This window comes from Rhinoraja longicauda, chromosome 22, assembly GCF_053455715.1.
Source record: "Rhinoraja longicauda isolate Sanriku21f chromosome 22, sRhiLon1.1, whole genome shotgun sequence".
In the NCBI taxonomy this organism is placed as follows: domain Eukaryota; kingdom Metazoa; phylum Chordata; class Chondrichthyes; order Rajiformes; family Arhynchobatidae; genus Rhinoraja; species Rhinoraja longicauda.
In genome coordinates this window covers 33,589,637-33,604,753 of record NC_135974.1, presented here as the reverse complement: position 1 = coordinate 33,604,753, position 15,117 = coordinate 33,589,637, and the positions used below count along the sequence as shown (strand labels likewise).

Below are 15,117 nucleotides of genomic sequence, written 5' to 3'. Positions count from 1 at the left end.
CATTCCCACACGTGTTTGGATGAACAGTAGTGTATACCTATCCACAAGATGGGCAGAAGAGTCATAAGGTCATAGGTAATAGGAGTAGAATTAGGCCATTCGGCCCATCAAGTCTACTCCGCCATTCAATCATGGCTGATCTATCTCTTCCCTCCTAACCCCATTCTCCTGCCTTCTCCCCATAACCTGACACCTGTACTAATCAAGAATCTATCTATCTCTGCCTTAAAAATACTCACTGATTTGGCCTCCACAGCCTTCTGTGACAAAGAATTCCACAGATTCACCACCTTCTGACTGAAGACTTTTCTCCTCATCCTCGTCCTAAAAGAATGTCCTTTAATTCTGAGGCTATGATCTCCGGTCCTAGACTCTCCCACTAGTGGAAACATCATCTCCACATCCACTCTATCTAAGCTTTTCACGATTCGGTAAGTTTCAATGAGGTCCCCCTTCATTCTTCTAAACTCCAGCGAGTACAGGCCCAGTGCCGACAAATGCTCGTCATAGGTTAACCCACTTATTCCTGGGATCATTGTTGTAAACCTCCTCTGGACCCTCTCCAGAGCCAGCACATCCATCCAAGGGTCTGTCCAAGAGTGTGAACGAACACAAGTGTATGTTTAACCGCAAGATATGCACAAGTGTATGGATGTATAGTGCCCATCTCAAGGCCAGAGTTATGCAATGTTTCTTTGTTTGGTTTTTTGTGTGTTTATATATATGAGATATATATATATGTGTGTGTGTGTGTGTGTGTGTGTGTGTGTGTGTGTGTGTGTGTGTGTGTGTGTGTGTGTGTGTGTGTGTGTGTGTGTGTGTATTTGTGAGTATGTGTATAATATATACACACACTGAACTTTTTTCCTCTCCTTTATTACACTGTTTACAGTGCACTATGTTTACATATTCTGTTGTGCAGTAGCAAGTAAGAATTTCATTGTTCTGTCTGGGACATAGATGACAATAAAACACCTGTAGGAAAAGAACTGCAGATGCTGGTTAAAATCAAAGGTAGACACACAATGCTGGAGTAAGTCATTAACTTGGGAGAGATGCTGCATGACCCGCTGAGTTACTCCAGCATTGTGTGTCTACCTTTGACAATAAAACACTCTTGACTCATAAATTATTTTTGAAACATCAAATAAATAACTCGCATTATTTCACCTTTTCTCATTACTTGAGTAGAATATTAAATACACTAGACAGTCATTTCTGTTTTGCATAACAAAAGCTTTAAGTTGATAAGTTATAGGAGCAGAATTAGGCCATTCGGCCCATCAAGTCTACTCCGTCAATTCAATCATGGCCGATCGATCTTTCCCTGTCAACCCCATTCTCCTGCCTTCTCCCCAGATACACTGGTGCATACTGGTTCCACCAAGATGCAGGATGGAACGCCAGAGGAGATCCTTCTTTCCTCTGGCTATCAAATTTGGGTATGGAGAGAGGGCAGGAACGGGGTACTGATTGTGAATGACCAGCCATGATCACATCGCCATGATCACATCACACCTGCACCTATTGTCTATTTACAACTCCTCCCCCTTCTGTCGTGGGCTAGACTGAGACTGACTCCTCTCCCCAAATCTTTGCACATCCCCCAATCCTTTCCACTCATCACTTTAATTTCATGTATTTTGTGTTTTTATGACTGTTGCCAGATCAATTTCCCTCCTGAGATCAAGAAAGTTCTATTGTATCGTGTCGCATCATAATCAATGTGCACATTTATGTACAACTAGAATCGTTGTTGTCTTACTATGCTTTGTACGCTCCGGGTCTTCCTCTGGAATTAATGTCTGTTTCTTGCTTTTGTTCAGTTCATTAGACGTCAGAGCTTCTTGAGTGTTTGTAGCGTTGGTTACACTGTTGTTTCTGTTCTGCGTCGTACATTCCCCATTCTCAGAGTGCAAACTTAATTCTCTCTTCTTCTTCTTACACTTTTTCGGCGAGTTTTCTGCATTTTCAGTAGCCCTGAAGTCAGTAAAACCCCTTTAGTATGCACAAGCAAAGAACTGCAGATGCTGGTTAGTGCACAAAAGGCCACAAAAGTGCGGCGGCTATCTCTGGAGGACATGGGCAGGTGACGCTTCAAGCCTGAAGAAGGGTCCCAACCTGAAACGTGACCTCCTGAGTTACTTCAGCACTTTGTGTACCTTTACCTTTTACGTTACTTGTATGCAAACAATAAAAGTGGCCATTACATTGATGAGAACCTTGAACTCTATAAGATGGCATTTCCTTAACAAAAATAAGGCATTAATTGACCAAGGGTCATTAAGACCAAGTGGGCACACACACACAAAGACTTCAATGAAAATGTATTCAATATCACGCCCTTCCTCGTTAGTTTACTAATGATATGTCCGATATAAAACTGGTATTTATTTCACAAAATGCTGGAGTAACTCAGCAGGTCAGGCAGCATCTCAGGAGAGAAGGAATGGGTGACGTTTCGGGTCGAGACCCTTCTTCAGACTGATGTCAGGGGGGGCGGGACAAAGGAAGGATATAGGTGGAGACAGGAAGATAGAGGGAGATCTGGAAGGGGGAGGGGAAGAGAGGGACAGAGGAACTATCTAAAGTTGGAGAAGTCAATGTTCATACCTGCAAGCTGCCCAAGCGAAATATGAGGTGCTGTTCCTCCAATTTGCGCTGGGCCTCACTATGACAATGGAGGAGGCCCATGACAGAAAGGTCAGACTGGGAGTGGGAGGGGGAGTTGAAGTGCTCAGCTACCGGGAGATCAGGTTGGTTAAGGCGGACTGAGCGAAGGTTTTGAGCAAAACGATCGCCGAGCCTGTGTTTGGTTTCGCCGATGTAAAGAAGTTGACATCTAGAGCAGCGGATGCAATAGATGAGGTTGGAGGAGGTGCAGGTGAACCAATGTAAAACTGGTAAATTCTATCAATGAAATTATTTCATTCCATTTTTTCATGGGCTTTGCCATGACTAGACTTACGAACCAAATAGTGATTTTAATTACCACTTATTGTACACACCCCAAACAAGCCACTGCTGTTAAGTGCATTTAGGACCAACAGCTTAATTAAAAAATTAAAGTGAAATTAAATTTCACCACCAAATTTGTATTTGTGAAAATCATAAATAATAGTTAAAACTTAAATGGTTTAATGCATCATCAATTATTGCCTCCCATCCCTGGGGGCACTTTAATGAGATTAATGTCAAGCATTTATTTCAAGAGGGCTAGAATACAAAAACAGGGGTGTAATGCTGAGGCTCTATAAGGCGCTGGTCAGGCCACATTTGGAGTGTTGTGAACAATTCTGGGCACCATGTCTGAGGAAGGATGTGCTGGCTCTGGAGAGGGTCCAGAGGAGGTTTACAAGAATGAACCCAGGAATGAGTGGGTTAACTTATGATGAGCGTTTGTCGGCACTGGGCCTGTACGCTCTGGAGTTTAGAAGGACGAGGGGGGATCTCATTAAAACGTACAGAATAGTGAAAGGCTTGGATTGAGTGGATGTGGAGAGGATGTTTCCACTAGTGGGAGAGTCCAAGACTAGAGGTCATAGCCTCAGAATTAAAGGACGTTGCTTTAGGAGGGAGATGAGAAGGAATTTCTTGGGTCAGAGGGTGGTGAATCTGTGAGATTCATTGCCACAGAAGGCTGTGGAGGCCAAGTCAATGGGTGTTTATAAGACAGAAATAGATAGATTCTTGATTAGTGCGGGTGTCAGGGGTTATGGGGAGAAGGCAGGAGAATGGGATTAGAAGGGAGAGATAGATCAGCCAGGATTGAATGGCGGAGCAGACTTGATGAGCCGAATGGCCTAATTCTGCTCTTATCACATGACCTGATGACTTTCTGCAGCACACGGAGTTCTGGGTAAGCACCGTCGCCATTGTTGGCTTGTTTCGATGACAACGTGAGTGATCGTACAGAGTTGTGGAAATGACAAACTACCTTGGTTGAACTGGGGATTGAGTATTGAATTGTTTACGTAAGTGCGTGTTTACGTAAGCTGCCTATTGTGTAAGTCAAGGAATGTCTATATATAAAATTCAGTGGTGGCACGGTAGCGCAGCGGTAGAGTTGCCAGGTGCTCGGGCTCAATCTATGACTGCAGATGCTTGTCTGTACGGAGTTTGTACGTTCTCCCCGTGACCTGCTTGGGTTTCCTCCGAGATCTCCGGTTTTCTCCCACACTCCAAAGACGTACAGGTTTGTAGGTTAAGTGCCTTGGTATAAATGTAAATTCTTAAGGATAGCAGAGTCAGGGGGTATGGGCAGAAGGCAGGAACGGGGTACTGAATGAGAATGATCAGCCATGATCACATTGAATGGCGGTGCTGGCTCGAAGGGCCGAATGGCCTCCTCCTGCCCCTATTGTCTATTGTCTATTGCTGTAAGTGCATAGACACAAAAAGCTGGAGTAACTCAGGCAGCATCTCTTGTCTATTGTCTAATTTGTCTCTGGTGTGCATAGGATAGTGTAAATGTGCGGGGATCGCTGGTCGGTGCGAACTCGGTGGGCCGAAGGGCCTGTTTCCTCGCTGTACCTCTAAAACTAAAACTAAAAAGGCTGACACTGTGGATGGAACTTTCAAAAATGGAGAAATACTTAAGCCCACCCAAAGAAAATGCCCTCAGCCCATTACAAACCCTGCGGAGGACAAACAATGTCTGTTATATTCCAGGTGAAAGCATCATACCTTTTTCTACCTCTACCTCGACCAACTGTTTTTGCAACTTTCCCGTCCACTGACGCCTGTGTTCTTTCTGCATGTTTCCACTGAATATGCTTTTCCAGTTGGGACTTCGATACAAATGAGGCTTCACACTGCAGGCAGTGGTGACTATATTTCTTTGCAGCTATGACCTGCGATAAAACAGTCTGGTTTCAGCAAGAGTTGCAGCTTTGCAGGCAATCCCCATGTTACACAAGAGTTACGCTCCTGAGAACTATCCATAAATTGATTTAAAGTCAGAAACGTTCATTTCCTATGGCTGCTACCACTGGCCTTGTATTCACTGGAATTTAGAAGGATGAGAGGGGATCTTATAGAAACATACAATATTCTAAAAGATCTGGACAGGCTCGATGCAGGAAAAATGTTCCTGATGTTGGGGGAGTCCAGAACCAGGGGTCACAGTTGAAGAATAAGGGGTAGGCCATTTAGGACTGGGATGCGAAAAAAAAAATTTCATCCAGAGAGTTGTGAATCTGTGGAATTCTCTGCCACAGAAGGCAGCGGAGGCCAATTCACTGGAAAGTATTCAAGGGAGTTAGATATAGCTCTTAGAGCTAACGGAATCAAGGGATATGGGGAGAAAGCAGGAACGGGGTACTAATTTTGGATGATCAGCCATGATCATATTGAATGGCAGTGCTGGCTCAATATGATGTTTCTATATCATATCCCTTTGCATACACATCCTATAATTCTTTCATTTCATTGAATATCATCCATACATTAGGCATGATTAATTTAATGGGGCATGTACAGAAAGACTGGAGCGACTAGGCTTGTATACACTGAAATTTAGAAGGATGAGAGGAGATCCTATCGAAACGTATAAGATTATTAAGGGGTTGGACACGTTAGAGGCAGGAAACATGTTCCCAATGTTGGGGGAGTCCAGAACAAGGGGCCACGGTTTAAGAATAAGGGGTAGGCCATTTGGAACTGAGATGAGGAAAAACTTTTTCAGTCAGAGAGTTGTGAATCTGTGGAATTCTCTGCCTCAGAAGGCAGTGGAGGCCAATTCTCTGAATGCATTCAACAGAGAGCTAGATAGAGCTCTTAAGGATAGCGGAGTCAGGGGGTATGGGGAGAAGGCTGGAAAGGGGTACTGATTGAGAATGATCAGCCATGATCACATTGAATGGCGGTGCTGGCTCGAAGGGCCGAATGGCCTCCTCCTGCACTTATTGTCTATTGTCTATTGTCTACCCAGGACACAAGGAACTGCAGATGCTGGAATCTTGGTTTCCTCCAGGCTTTGTTCCCACATCCCAAAGACGTGAGGGTTTGTAGGTTAGTTTGTCCTCTGTAAATTCCCCCCTCGTGTGAAGGGAATGTAGGGATGAGAAAGTGGGATAACATAGAACTAGCGTGAAAGGGTGATCGATGGTGGGTGTGGACTCGGGGGGGCCAAAGGGTCTGTTTCCACGCTGTGTCGCTAATCAAAAAAAAAACATGACTGTATCTTTTAAATGCACATTCACTTTTAAAAAGCCAGATCTGTGCATTAAAACAGGTCACACACACAGAAACGCTACGCAAGCTTGTTAAACATTCACACGTAATATTTTTTAATTGAAAGTTCTACCCTAATAATTATTTTGCAGTTAGGTTATGAAACATACAATGTGCATTCAAATGGTGCACTATCCAATATGGCGTCAATGTCCTGTATTAATATTTACATTGATATCCCAATAATTTAATCACAAAGTGCATATTATCGAAGTGAATATTTAGGTTTTACAAGCATTTATGGTTCAAACTACCTACTGGGAGTTCCTTAAGATCTTTGTCCTCAGCTTTGTGCCTCCCCTTCCGTCTGTTTTCAACTTTTGCAGTATGTCCTAAATGATAAAAAAAACAATGTTCAGACAATAATAATTTTATTATGCTTAAATATTACATAACAAATATGCATTTGCACCTCATGGGATAATTACAATTGACTCTGCACCATTGTAAACTTTTTTTATAGTTTGTGTTAATGTTCTCTGGTTTATTTTATGTGGGGGTTGGGGGGGGGGAGGGGGGAGGGGGAAACTCTGTTTCAATCTCTTACCTCGCCGGAGATGCGATTGTTTTGCGGGTCGTATCTCCGGTCGCTCTGCGGCCTAACATCGTGGAGCTGGAGGCATTGCCCGGGACTGACTTTAAGCCCCCCGCGGGGCGTGGACTTACCATCTGAGCGTGCGATTCATTGCCTGGGATCGACGCTCCAACCGCGGTCTGTGGACTTTAACATCGCGGAGCTCGCAGTCTCAGGTTGAGACCGAAGTCGGGAAGCTCCAAAGCCGCACGAGGTTCGACAAGCCCCGACCTGGGGTAGATCGCCCGGCGAGTGGGAGCTGAGATTCCACCCCACCCCCCGATGCAGGAGCTTGATCGCCCCGACGAGGAAGGCCCGCTGCCGGCTACGGAAGTCAAGATCGTCCCGTCAACGGGAGGTTCGAGGCCCCCGACCGCTGGAGGACAAAGAAGGGAGAGATTGAACTTTTTTTCGCCTTCCATCACAGTGAGGAATGTGGAGGAGTCACTGTGGTGGATGTTCATGTTATAATGTATTTTGTGTGTCCTGTTGCTTTTTATTGTTATGACTGTGCGGCAAATGAAGCTCCTCGTATATGGTGCAAAACATACTTGGCTAATAAAGTATGATTGTGAATGGTGAATTGTGAATTGTAGTGAGAAACTCAATGATGTTTTGATTTTTCGAATCTTAAAAGATATATTAATTTTACGACTCAAAAAAAATATATCAAAAAAACAATTTGCTGGAGGAACTCTGAAGACAGGTTCCGACCTGAAACGCACCCATCCTTTTTCTCCAGAGACGCTGCATGACCCGCTGAGTTACTCCAGCACTTTATGTCTATCTTCAATTTAATTGTCGTGCATCAGAGAGGCAAAGTGGCGCACAGGTAGAGTTGCTGCCTTGCAGCTCCAGAGACCCGGGTTCGATCCTGACTACGGGTGCTGTCTGTATGGCGTTTGTACGTTCTCACTGTGACCTGCGTGGGTTTTCTCTGAGTGCTCCCACACTCCAAAGACGTACAGATTTGGAGGTTAATTGGCTTCTGTGAATTTTAAATTGTCCCTAGTGTGTAGGATAGTGCTAGTGTACGGGGTGATTGCTCGTGGGTGCAGACTTGGTGGCCCTATGGACTTGTTTCCACACTGTATCTCCAAAGTAAAGTCCTCCAGATTTTCAATTAACATATCAGGCCACTACTAGCTATAAGTTCATTGGAATTTCTGTGTGTTCAAAATATAACAGTCAGGGGGTATGGGGACAAGGCAGGAACGGGGTACTGATTGAGAATGATCAGCCATGATCACATTGAATGGCGGTGTTGGCTCGAAGGGCCGAATGGCCTCCTCCTGCACCTATTGTCTATTGTCTATTGTCTATCAACAAGTCAAAAGAAAAAGAGAAATGTATAATAATTTTTAATTAAGTTTGACAATTAAAGTTGATAAACTTGGTCAAACTAAGTAAGAAGAGAGAATGACATAAAACGTTAAATATTTTGTGACTACTTGTGAGTAATGAGGAACAAGTATTTAAGTATATGATTAAATTAAATTATCGTTAATTTCATTTCATGCACAGCTATAATTAAGCAGTTCTGATCGATCACAAAGTAGATATTAAAAAAGTATTGCTGACGACCAGGATTAGTCTCAGACTTAGGATGGGCACAAAAAGCCGGAGTAACTCAGCGGGACAGGCAGCATCTCCGGAGAGAAGGAGAGGGTGGCGTTTCGGGTCGAGACCTTTCTTCAGACTTCAGTCTCAGACTTGCAAGTCTGCGATCTCTACATTTATTTGGGCTGTGGATGCCATTGCCAATCGTCCGTCCCTCACCGCCATCAATAGATGGTGGGGAATGGTGGGGAATTACGGCCATCAACAGATGGTGGGGAATGACGTTCCTCAGTTCATCCAGTGATGGTAAACCCACAGCGTCTGGAATGTAAACTCGTCACAATGAAGGGAGCAGCTTAGTTTCATTTAGTTGAGAGATACTGTGTAGAAACAGGCTCTTTGGCCCACCGAGTCCACGCCGACCAGCCGACCTACACCAGTACTATCCCACACACTGGGGGACAATTTTAGAAGCCGATTAACCTGTAAGCCCGCACGCCTTTGGAATGTGGAAGGAAACCGGAGCACCCGGAGGAAACCCACACCGTCAAAGGGAGAACGTACAAACTCCGTGCAGACAGCACCCGTAGTTAGGATCAAACCCGGGTTTCTGGCGCTGTAAGGGTGCAGCTCTATCGCTGCGCCACCGTGCCGCCCTTTAAGGCAATGTGGTGTGGACATGAGAGGGGACTCAGCAGATGCTAGATCCTCATTCACCTTCATTGTCATCCTTCTAGGGAGGGAGTTCAAGAGCTGGTAGTGAACGAGCTGGTACAGAATGGAGCTCTGGTGTAATGATAGTGGAGAGTAAGGTCATGGAGAGGGTGAATGCGCAAGAGTCTTTCACCCAGGGGAGGGGAATCAAAAAACAACAGCCCATACAAGATTTAATAAGAACCTGAGGGTGGCACGGTGGCGCAGCGGTAGAGTTGCTGCCTTACAGCGAATGCAGCGCCGGAGACTCAGGTTCGATCCTGACTACGGGTGCCGTCTGTACGGAGTTTGTACGTTCTCCCTGTGACTTGCGTGGGTTTTCTCCGAGATCTTCGGTTTCCTCCCACACTCCAAAGACGTACAGGTATGTAGGCTAATTGGCTGGGCAAATGCAAAAAAAAAAAAAAATTGTCCCTAGTGTGGGTAGGATAGTGTTGATGTGCGGGGATCGCTGGGCGGCACAGACTGGGTGGGCCGAAGGGCCTGTTTCCGCGCTGTATCTCTAAATCTAAAAAAACCCAAAACCTTTTCACTCAGAGGGTGGTGGGAAGATAGAACGAGCTGCCAGAGAAGGTAGTTGAGACAGGAATGAAAAAAAACAGCTTTAAAAGACACTTGGACAGGTACACGAATGAGAGAGATTTAGAGGGATCTGGGCCAAATATACAGGGGTAGAGCAGCTGCCTCTTGCACCAGAGACCCGGGTTTGATTCTGACCTTGGGTGTTGTCTGTGTGGAGTTTGCACGTTCTCCCCGTGACCGCGTGAGTTTCTTCCGGGTGCTCCGATTTCCTCCCCACACCTCAAAGACGTGCGGGTTTGTGGGTTAATTGGCCTCTGCAAAATTGCCCCCTAGTGTGTAGGGAGTGGAAGAGCAAGTGGGATAACATAGAACTAGTGTGAACGGGTGATCGATGGTCGTTGTGGAGGGAGTGGGCCAAAGGGCCTGTTTCCATGCCGTCTCCTTCAATCAATTCAGTTTAGTGTCTAGTTTTAGAGATACAGGGCTGAAACAGGCCCTTCGGCCCACCAAGTCCGCGCCGGCCAGTGCTCACCCATACACTAGTTCTATACTACACACTTAGGGCAAATTTTACAGAGGTTAATTAACCTACAAACCTGGACATCTTTGGAATGTGGGTGGAAACCGGAAAAACCTGGCGGAAACCCACGCAGTCACGGGAGAACGTGCAAACAACGTACAGACATCACCCCTTAGTGAGGATCGAACCTGGGTCCCTGGTGCCATGAGGCAGCAACTCTACCACTGCGCCAAAACTAGAAATTTGTCACATTTGCTTCCAAATGCATTCGATAACCTACATTTAAGGTGAGCACACCAGTGAAACTGTCAGATCCAGGGTGACATATTTCAAGATCGAAGTTAAATGCTAGATTATTCTATACTTAAAAACGTTTGCATGATGGATAAAACAATGAGATTTTGATCCACAACACAAGGCAGTTAAGTGTGTGGTCAAATCATGTCTCAGAGTCTTGCCTTTTGTGATTTTCATGATTATTGCTTTGGGAAGGCATTAATAACTGCTCTAAAACGGCCCAGGTTTAAATGAAAACAATAAATTAAAATATTTACAAAAATGTAATTCTCGTTGGGCATTTTAATGAGACGTTTTGTTTGAAAGGTTACTTCCCATCCTCACCAACCATCACAGATAGAATGGCTTTTATTAATAAAGAGAAGTGTGCACATCATTTGTATTCAGCTCAACTGCACATGCAAGTATGAAAATGCATAAAAGAAGCCTGCCTTTGTTATGAAAGGAGCTAAATATATCTGGTTTCTGCAAATGGATGATTTTTCTCTGGATAAGCAAGGCTTCTGAACACGACTCGGTGGGTCAGAAGCCTCACTAAAAAGACACTAATTAAAAAATATCGTAGCGCAAAATCATTCAGCTTTATAATGAGGCTGACCACAGGGAGGAAACGTGGCTGTGTTGAAACAAGGCGGAACGAAATAGAATGTGCCAATAGTTGTATACATTGGAAATTACTGCATTCCAGTTTGGTTAAAATCAACTGTTTAACAGATATAAAGTGCAACATTCTGAACAAACCAATAGTTAATAGTTCATTTAGTTTAATTTAGAGATACAGCGCGGAAATGGGCCCTTCAGCCCACCGAGTCCGCACCGACCAGCGATCCCCGCACATTAACACCATCCTACACACACGAGGGACAATGTTTACATTTACACCCAGCCAATTAACCTAAAGACCTGTACGTCTTTGGAGTGTGGGAGGAAACCGAAGATCTCGGAGAAAACCCACGCAGGTCACGGGGAGAACGTTCAATCTCCTCTTGGGGAGAACGTACACACTCGGTTGGTGGTGACCGGTAGAATCTTTCCAAAACTAAAATTATTAATTCGTATAATTTTATTTTTGTTATCTTTTTAAAACCATTTTTTGAATTTTCTTCCAAAGGTCTTCACCATCTGTGGTCTACCGTGGGAGCAATGTAATCGTGATCCCAAAGTCACATACCTCACTCCAATAACAACAACAGCGGTATGAATATTGATTTCTCTAACTTCAAGTAACCCTTGGTTTCGCTCTCTCTCCGTCCCTCCCCCACCCCTTGTTTTCCGATTAGTTTCACTGTCCCCCTGATTAATTTTACTGATTGTATTAAGAAACAGTTAGACAGGTACAAGGAGAGGACAGGTTTCAAGGGATATGGACCAAACGCAGGCAGTATTGCTGGGACATGTTTGCCGGTGTGTGCAAGATGGGCCGAAGGGCCTGTTTCCACACTGTATCACTCTATGACTCTATGTATGCCTCCTTATCATATCATATCATATATATACAGCCGGAAACAGGCCTTTTTCGGCCCACCAAGTCCGTGCCGCCCAGCGATCCCCGTACATTAACATAATCCTACACCCACTAGGGACAATTTTTACATTTACCCAGCCAATTAACCTACATACCTGTACGTCTTTGGAGTGTGGGAGGAAACCGAAGATCTCGGAGAAAACCCACGCAGGTCACGGGGAGAACGTACAAACTCCTTACAGTGCAGCACCCGTAGTCAGGATCGAACCTGAGTCTCCGGCGCTGCATTCGCTGTAAAGCAGCAACTCTACCGCTGCGCTACCGTACCGCCCTTGTCACCTTCCCCTCAGCTAACAATGAACCATTCTACATTTCCTTTTCAGCATCTGCTTTGATCTGTTGTTTTCACACCCTACTTTTCCATAACTCTAGACTCACTCTCCCCTGACTCTCAGTCTGAAGAGGGGTCTTAACCCGAAACGTGACCTATTCTTTCTCTCCAGAGATGCTGCCTGTCCAGCTGAGTTACTCCAGCATTTTGTGTCTGTCTTTGGTCCTTCCGATACACGGAGTGTTAGGTTGTGTAAGCACATGACCTAGAATTTGGATTGAAATTTCAAGAAGCTCTCATCAATGATGATCAAGTAATTTCATTAGATTGGGCACTTGAATACACAAAGAAATGTCCTCAACAACTCATGATAAATAATTGTGTTTCTTTCAGTCATATAGACTTTGTACTTTAGACACACAGCGCGGAAACTGGTCCTTCACCCACCCAGTCCATGGCGACCAGCGATCACCCCGTAGACTAGCACTATCCAACACACACTAGGGACAATATACAATATACAATTTACAGAAGCCAATTAACCTATAAACCTGCACATCTTTGGAGTGTGGGAGGAAGCGGGAGCACCCAGAGAAAACCCATGTGGTCACAGTGGGAACGTACAAACTCCGTACAGATAGCACCCATAGTCAGGATCAAACCTGGGTCTCTGTTGCTGTAAGGCAGCAACTCTACCACAGCTGCGCTGCCCGAATCTCGATGGATATAAATCTGGGCGGCACATAAATCTATATATATTTCAGCAATTGTCCATCTACTTGAGGAAAGTAGGGCGGCACGGTGGCGCAGCGGTAGAGTTGCTGCCTTACAGCGAATGCAGCCCCTGAGACTTAGGTTCGATCCTGACTACGGGCGCCGTCTGTACGGAGTTTGTACGTTCTCCCCGTGACCTACGTGGGTTTGCTCCGAGATCTTCGGTTTCCTCCCACACTCCAAAGACGTACAGGTTTGTAGGTTAATTCACTGGGTAAAAAAATGTAAAAATTGTCCCTAGTGTGTGTAGGATAGTGTTAATGTGCGGGGATCGCTGGGCGGCGCGGACTCGGTGGGCCGAAGGGCCTGTTTCCGGACTGTATTTCTAAATCTAAATCTTTAAAAAAATCTAAAATCTAAAACCAGTACCCCGTTCCTGCCTTCTCCCCATACCCCCTGACTCCACTATTCTTAAGAGCTCTATCTAGCTCTCTCTTGAATGCATTCAGAGAATTGGCCTCCACTGCCTTCTGAGGCAGAGAATTCCACAGATTCACAACTCTCTGACTGAAAAAAGTTTTTCCTCATCTCCGTTCTAAATGGCCTACCCCTTATTCGTAAACTGTGGCCCCTTGTTCTGGACTCCCCCAACATTGGGAACATGTTTCCTGCCTCTAACATGTCCAACCCCTTAATAATCTTATACGTTTCGATAAGATCTCCTCTCATCCTTCTAAATTCCAGGGTATACAAGCCTAGTCGCTCCAGTCTTTCAATATATAATAGTCCCGCCATTCCGGGAATTAACCTAGTAAACCTACGCTGCACGCCCTCAATAGCAACGATATCCTTCCTCAAATTTCGTACAGACAGCACCCATAGTCAGGATCGAAACCGGGTCTCTGGTGCCGTAGGGCAGCAACTCTACCGCTGTACCACCGTGCCATTCAAATATCATATGCTATGATATTTTCTACGAGATCTTTTTCGTTTAACATTGAGTATTGTATCAACTTTTCAATTGCCTCTTCAGGATTCAGGATTCAGGATATCTTTATTTGTCATCCAAAAAACAAGTTTTTTGGACGAAATTTAGTCACCCACGGTCCAACAATAAAAGCAATAAAATAAGCAAATTACACAACCCCAACCAACACAAAAAAAAGCTTGTATCACATTTGTATTTGTTGAGTTCTCATTAATTATTCATATGACAACATCATATGACAACATTGTTTAACTGGGTTGTTTATCCATTGAATCAAACCCATTCTATAACTAAGGATGAATACCAGAGACAAGGATAAGAATAAGGTTTAGTTTAGTTTAGAGATACAGCATGGAAACAGGCCCTTCGGCCCACCGAGGCCATGCCGACAATTGACCTCCCGTTCACACTATTTCTACATTATCCAGCTTTCTCATAATTTCCCTTACACATTTGAGGTCATTTTGCAACGGCCAATTAACCTACAACCACCTCCCACCCCCACCCCCTCCCCATCTTTGGGATTTGGGTGAAAACCGAAGCACCCAGAGGGAACTCACAGGGCCAAAGGGAGAACGTGCAAACTCCACGCACACAGCTCCCGAGGTCAGGATCGAACCTGGGTCTCTGGTGCCGTGAGGCAGCAGCTTTACAACCTGCGCCACTGTGCTGCCTTGCATATGTTGAACACCCTATGAAGAAGGGTCTCGACCCGAAACGTCACCCATTCCTTCTCTCCCGAGATGCTGCCTGACCTGCTGAGTTACTCCAGCATTTTGTGAATAAATCGATTTGTACCAGCATCTGCAGTTATTTTCTTAAACCCTATGAATTATAAAAGGTGGTTTAATTTTATTTTTAAAATGATTCAAGCGCATTCAAGAGAGAGCAATCATTCAATCATTTAAAATGATTCAAATGCATTCAAGAGAGAGCTAGATAGAGCTCTCAAGGATAGCGGAGTCAGGGGGTATGGGGAGAAGGCAGGAACGGGGTACTGATTGAGAATGATCAGCCATGATCACATTGAATGGCGGTGCTGGCTCGAAGGGCCGAATGGCCTCCTCCTGCACCTAATGTCTATTGTCTATTGTCTATTAAATAATGTTTGATATTTGTGAATGGTTTACAAAGTAAGGCACATTCAGAAGAATTTTAAGTCCTGAACAAATTTGCCAGCTGACAAATCCTAAATTTA

General features: G+C 44.7%; 1 protein-coding gene across 3 annotated transcripts in view; it reads right to left on the bottom strand.

Moving 5' to 3' along the window:
• LOC144604545 (zinc finger protein 512B-like) overlaps positions 1–15,117 on the bottom strand; it is a 64,321-nt gene that overhangs the window by 33,100 nt on the left and 16,104 nt on the right. For all 3 annotated transcript variants that reach the window (XM_078419088.1, XM_078419089.1, XM_078419090.1), the window contains exons 3-5: positions 6,493–6,566; positions 4,687–4,853; positions 1,766–1,980 (exon numbers count right to left, since the gene is read on the bottom strand). In XM_078419088.1, coding sequence (XP_078275214.1) covers positions 1,766–1,980; positions 4,687–4,853; positions 6,493–6,566 — 456 coding nt within the window. The remainder of the gene's footprint in view (positions 1–1,765; positions 1,981–4,686; positions 4,854–6,492; positions 6,567–15,117) is intronic.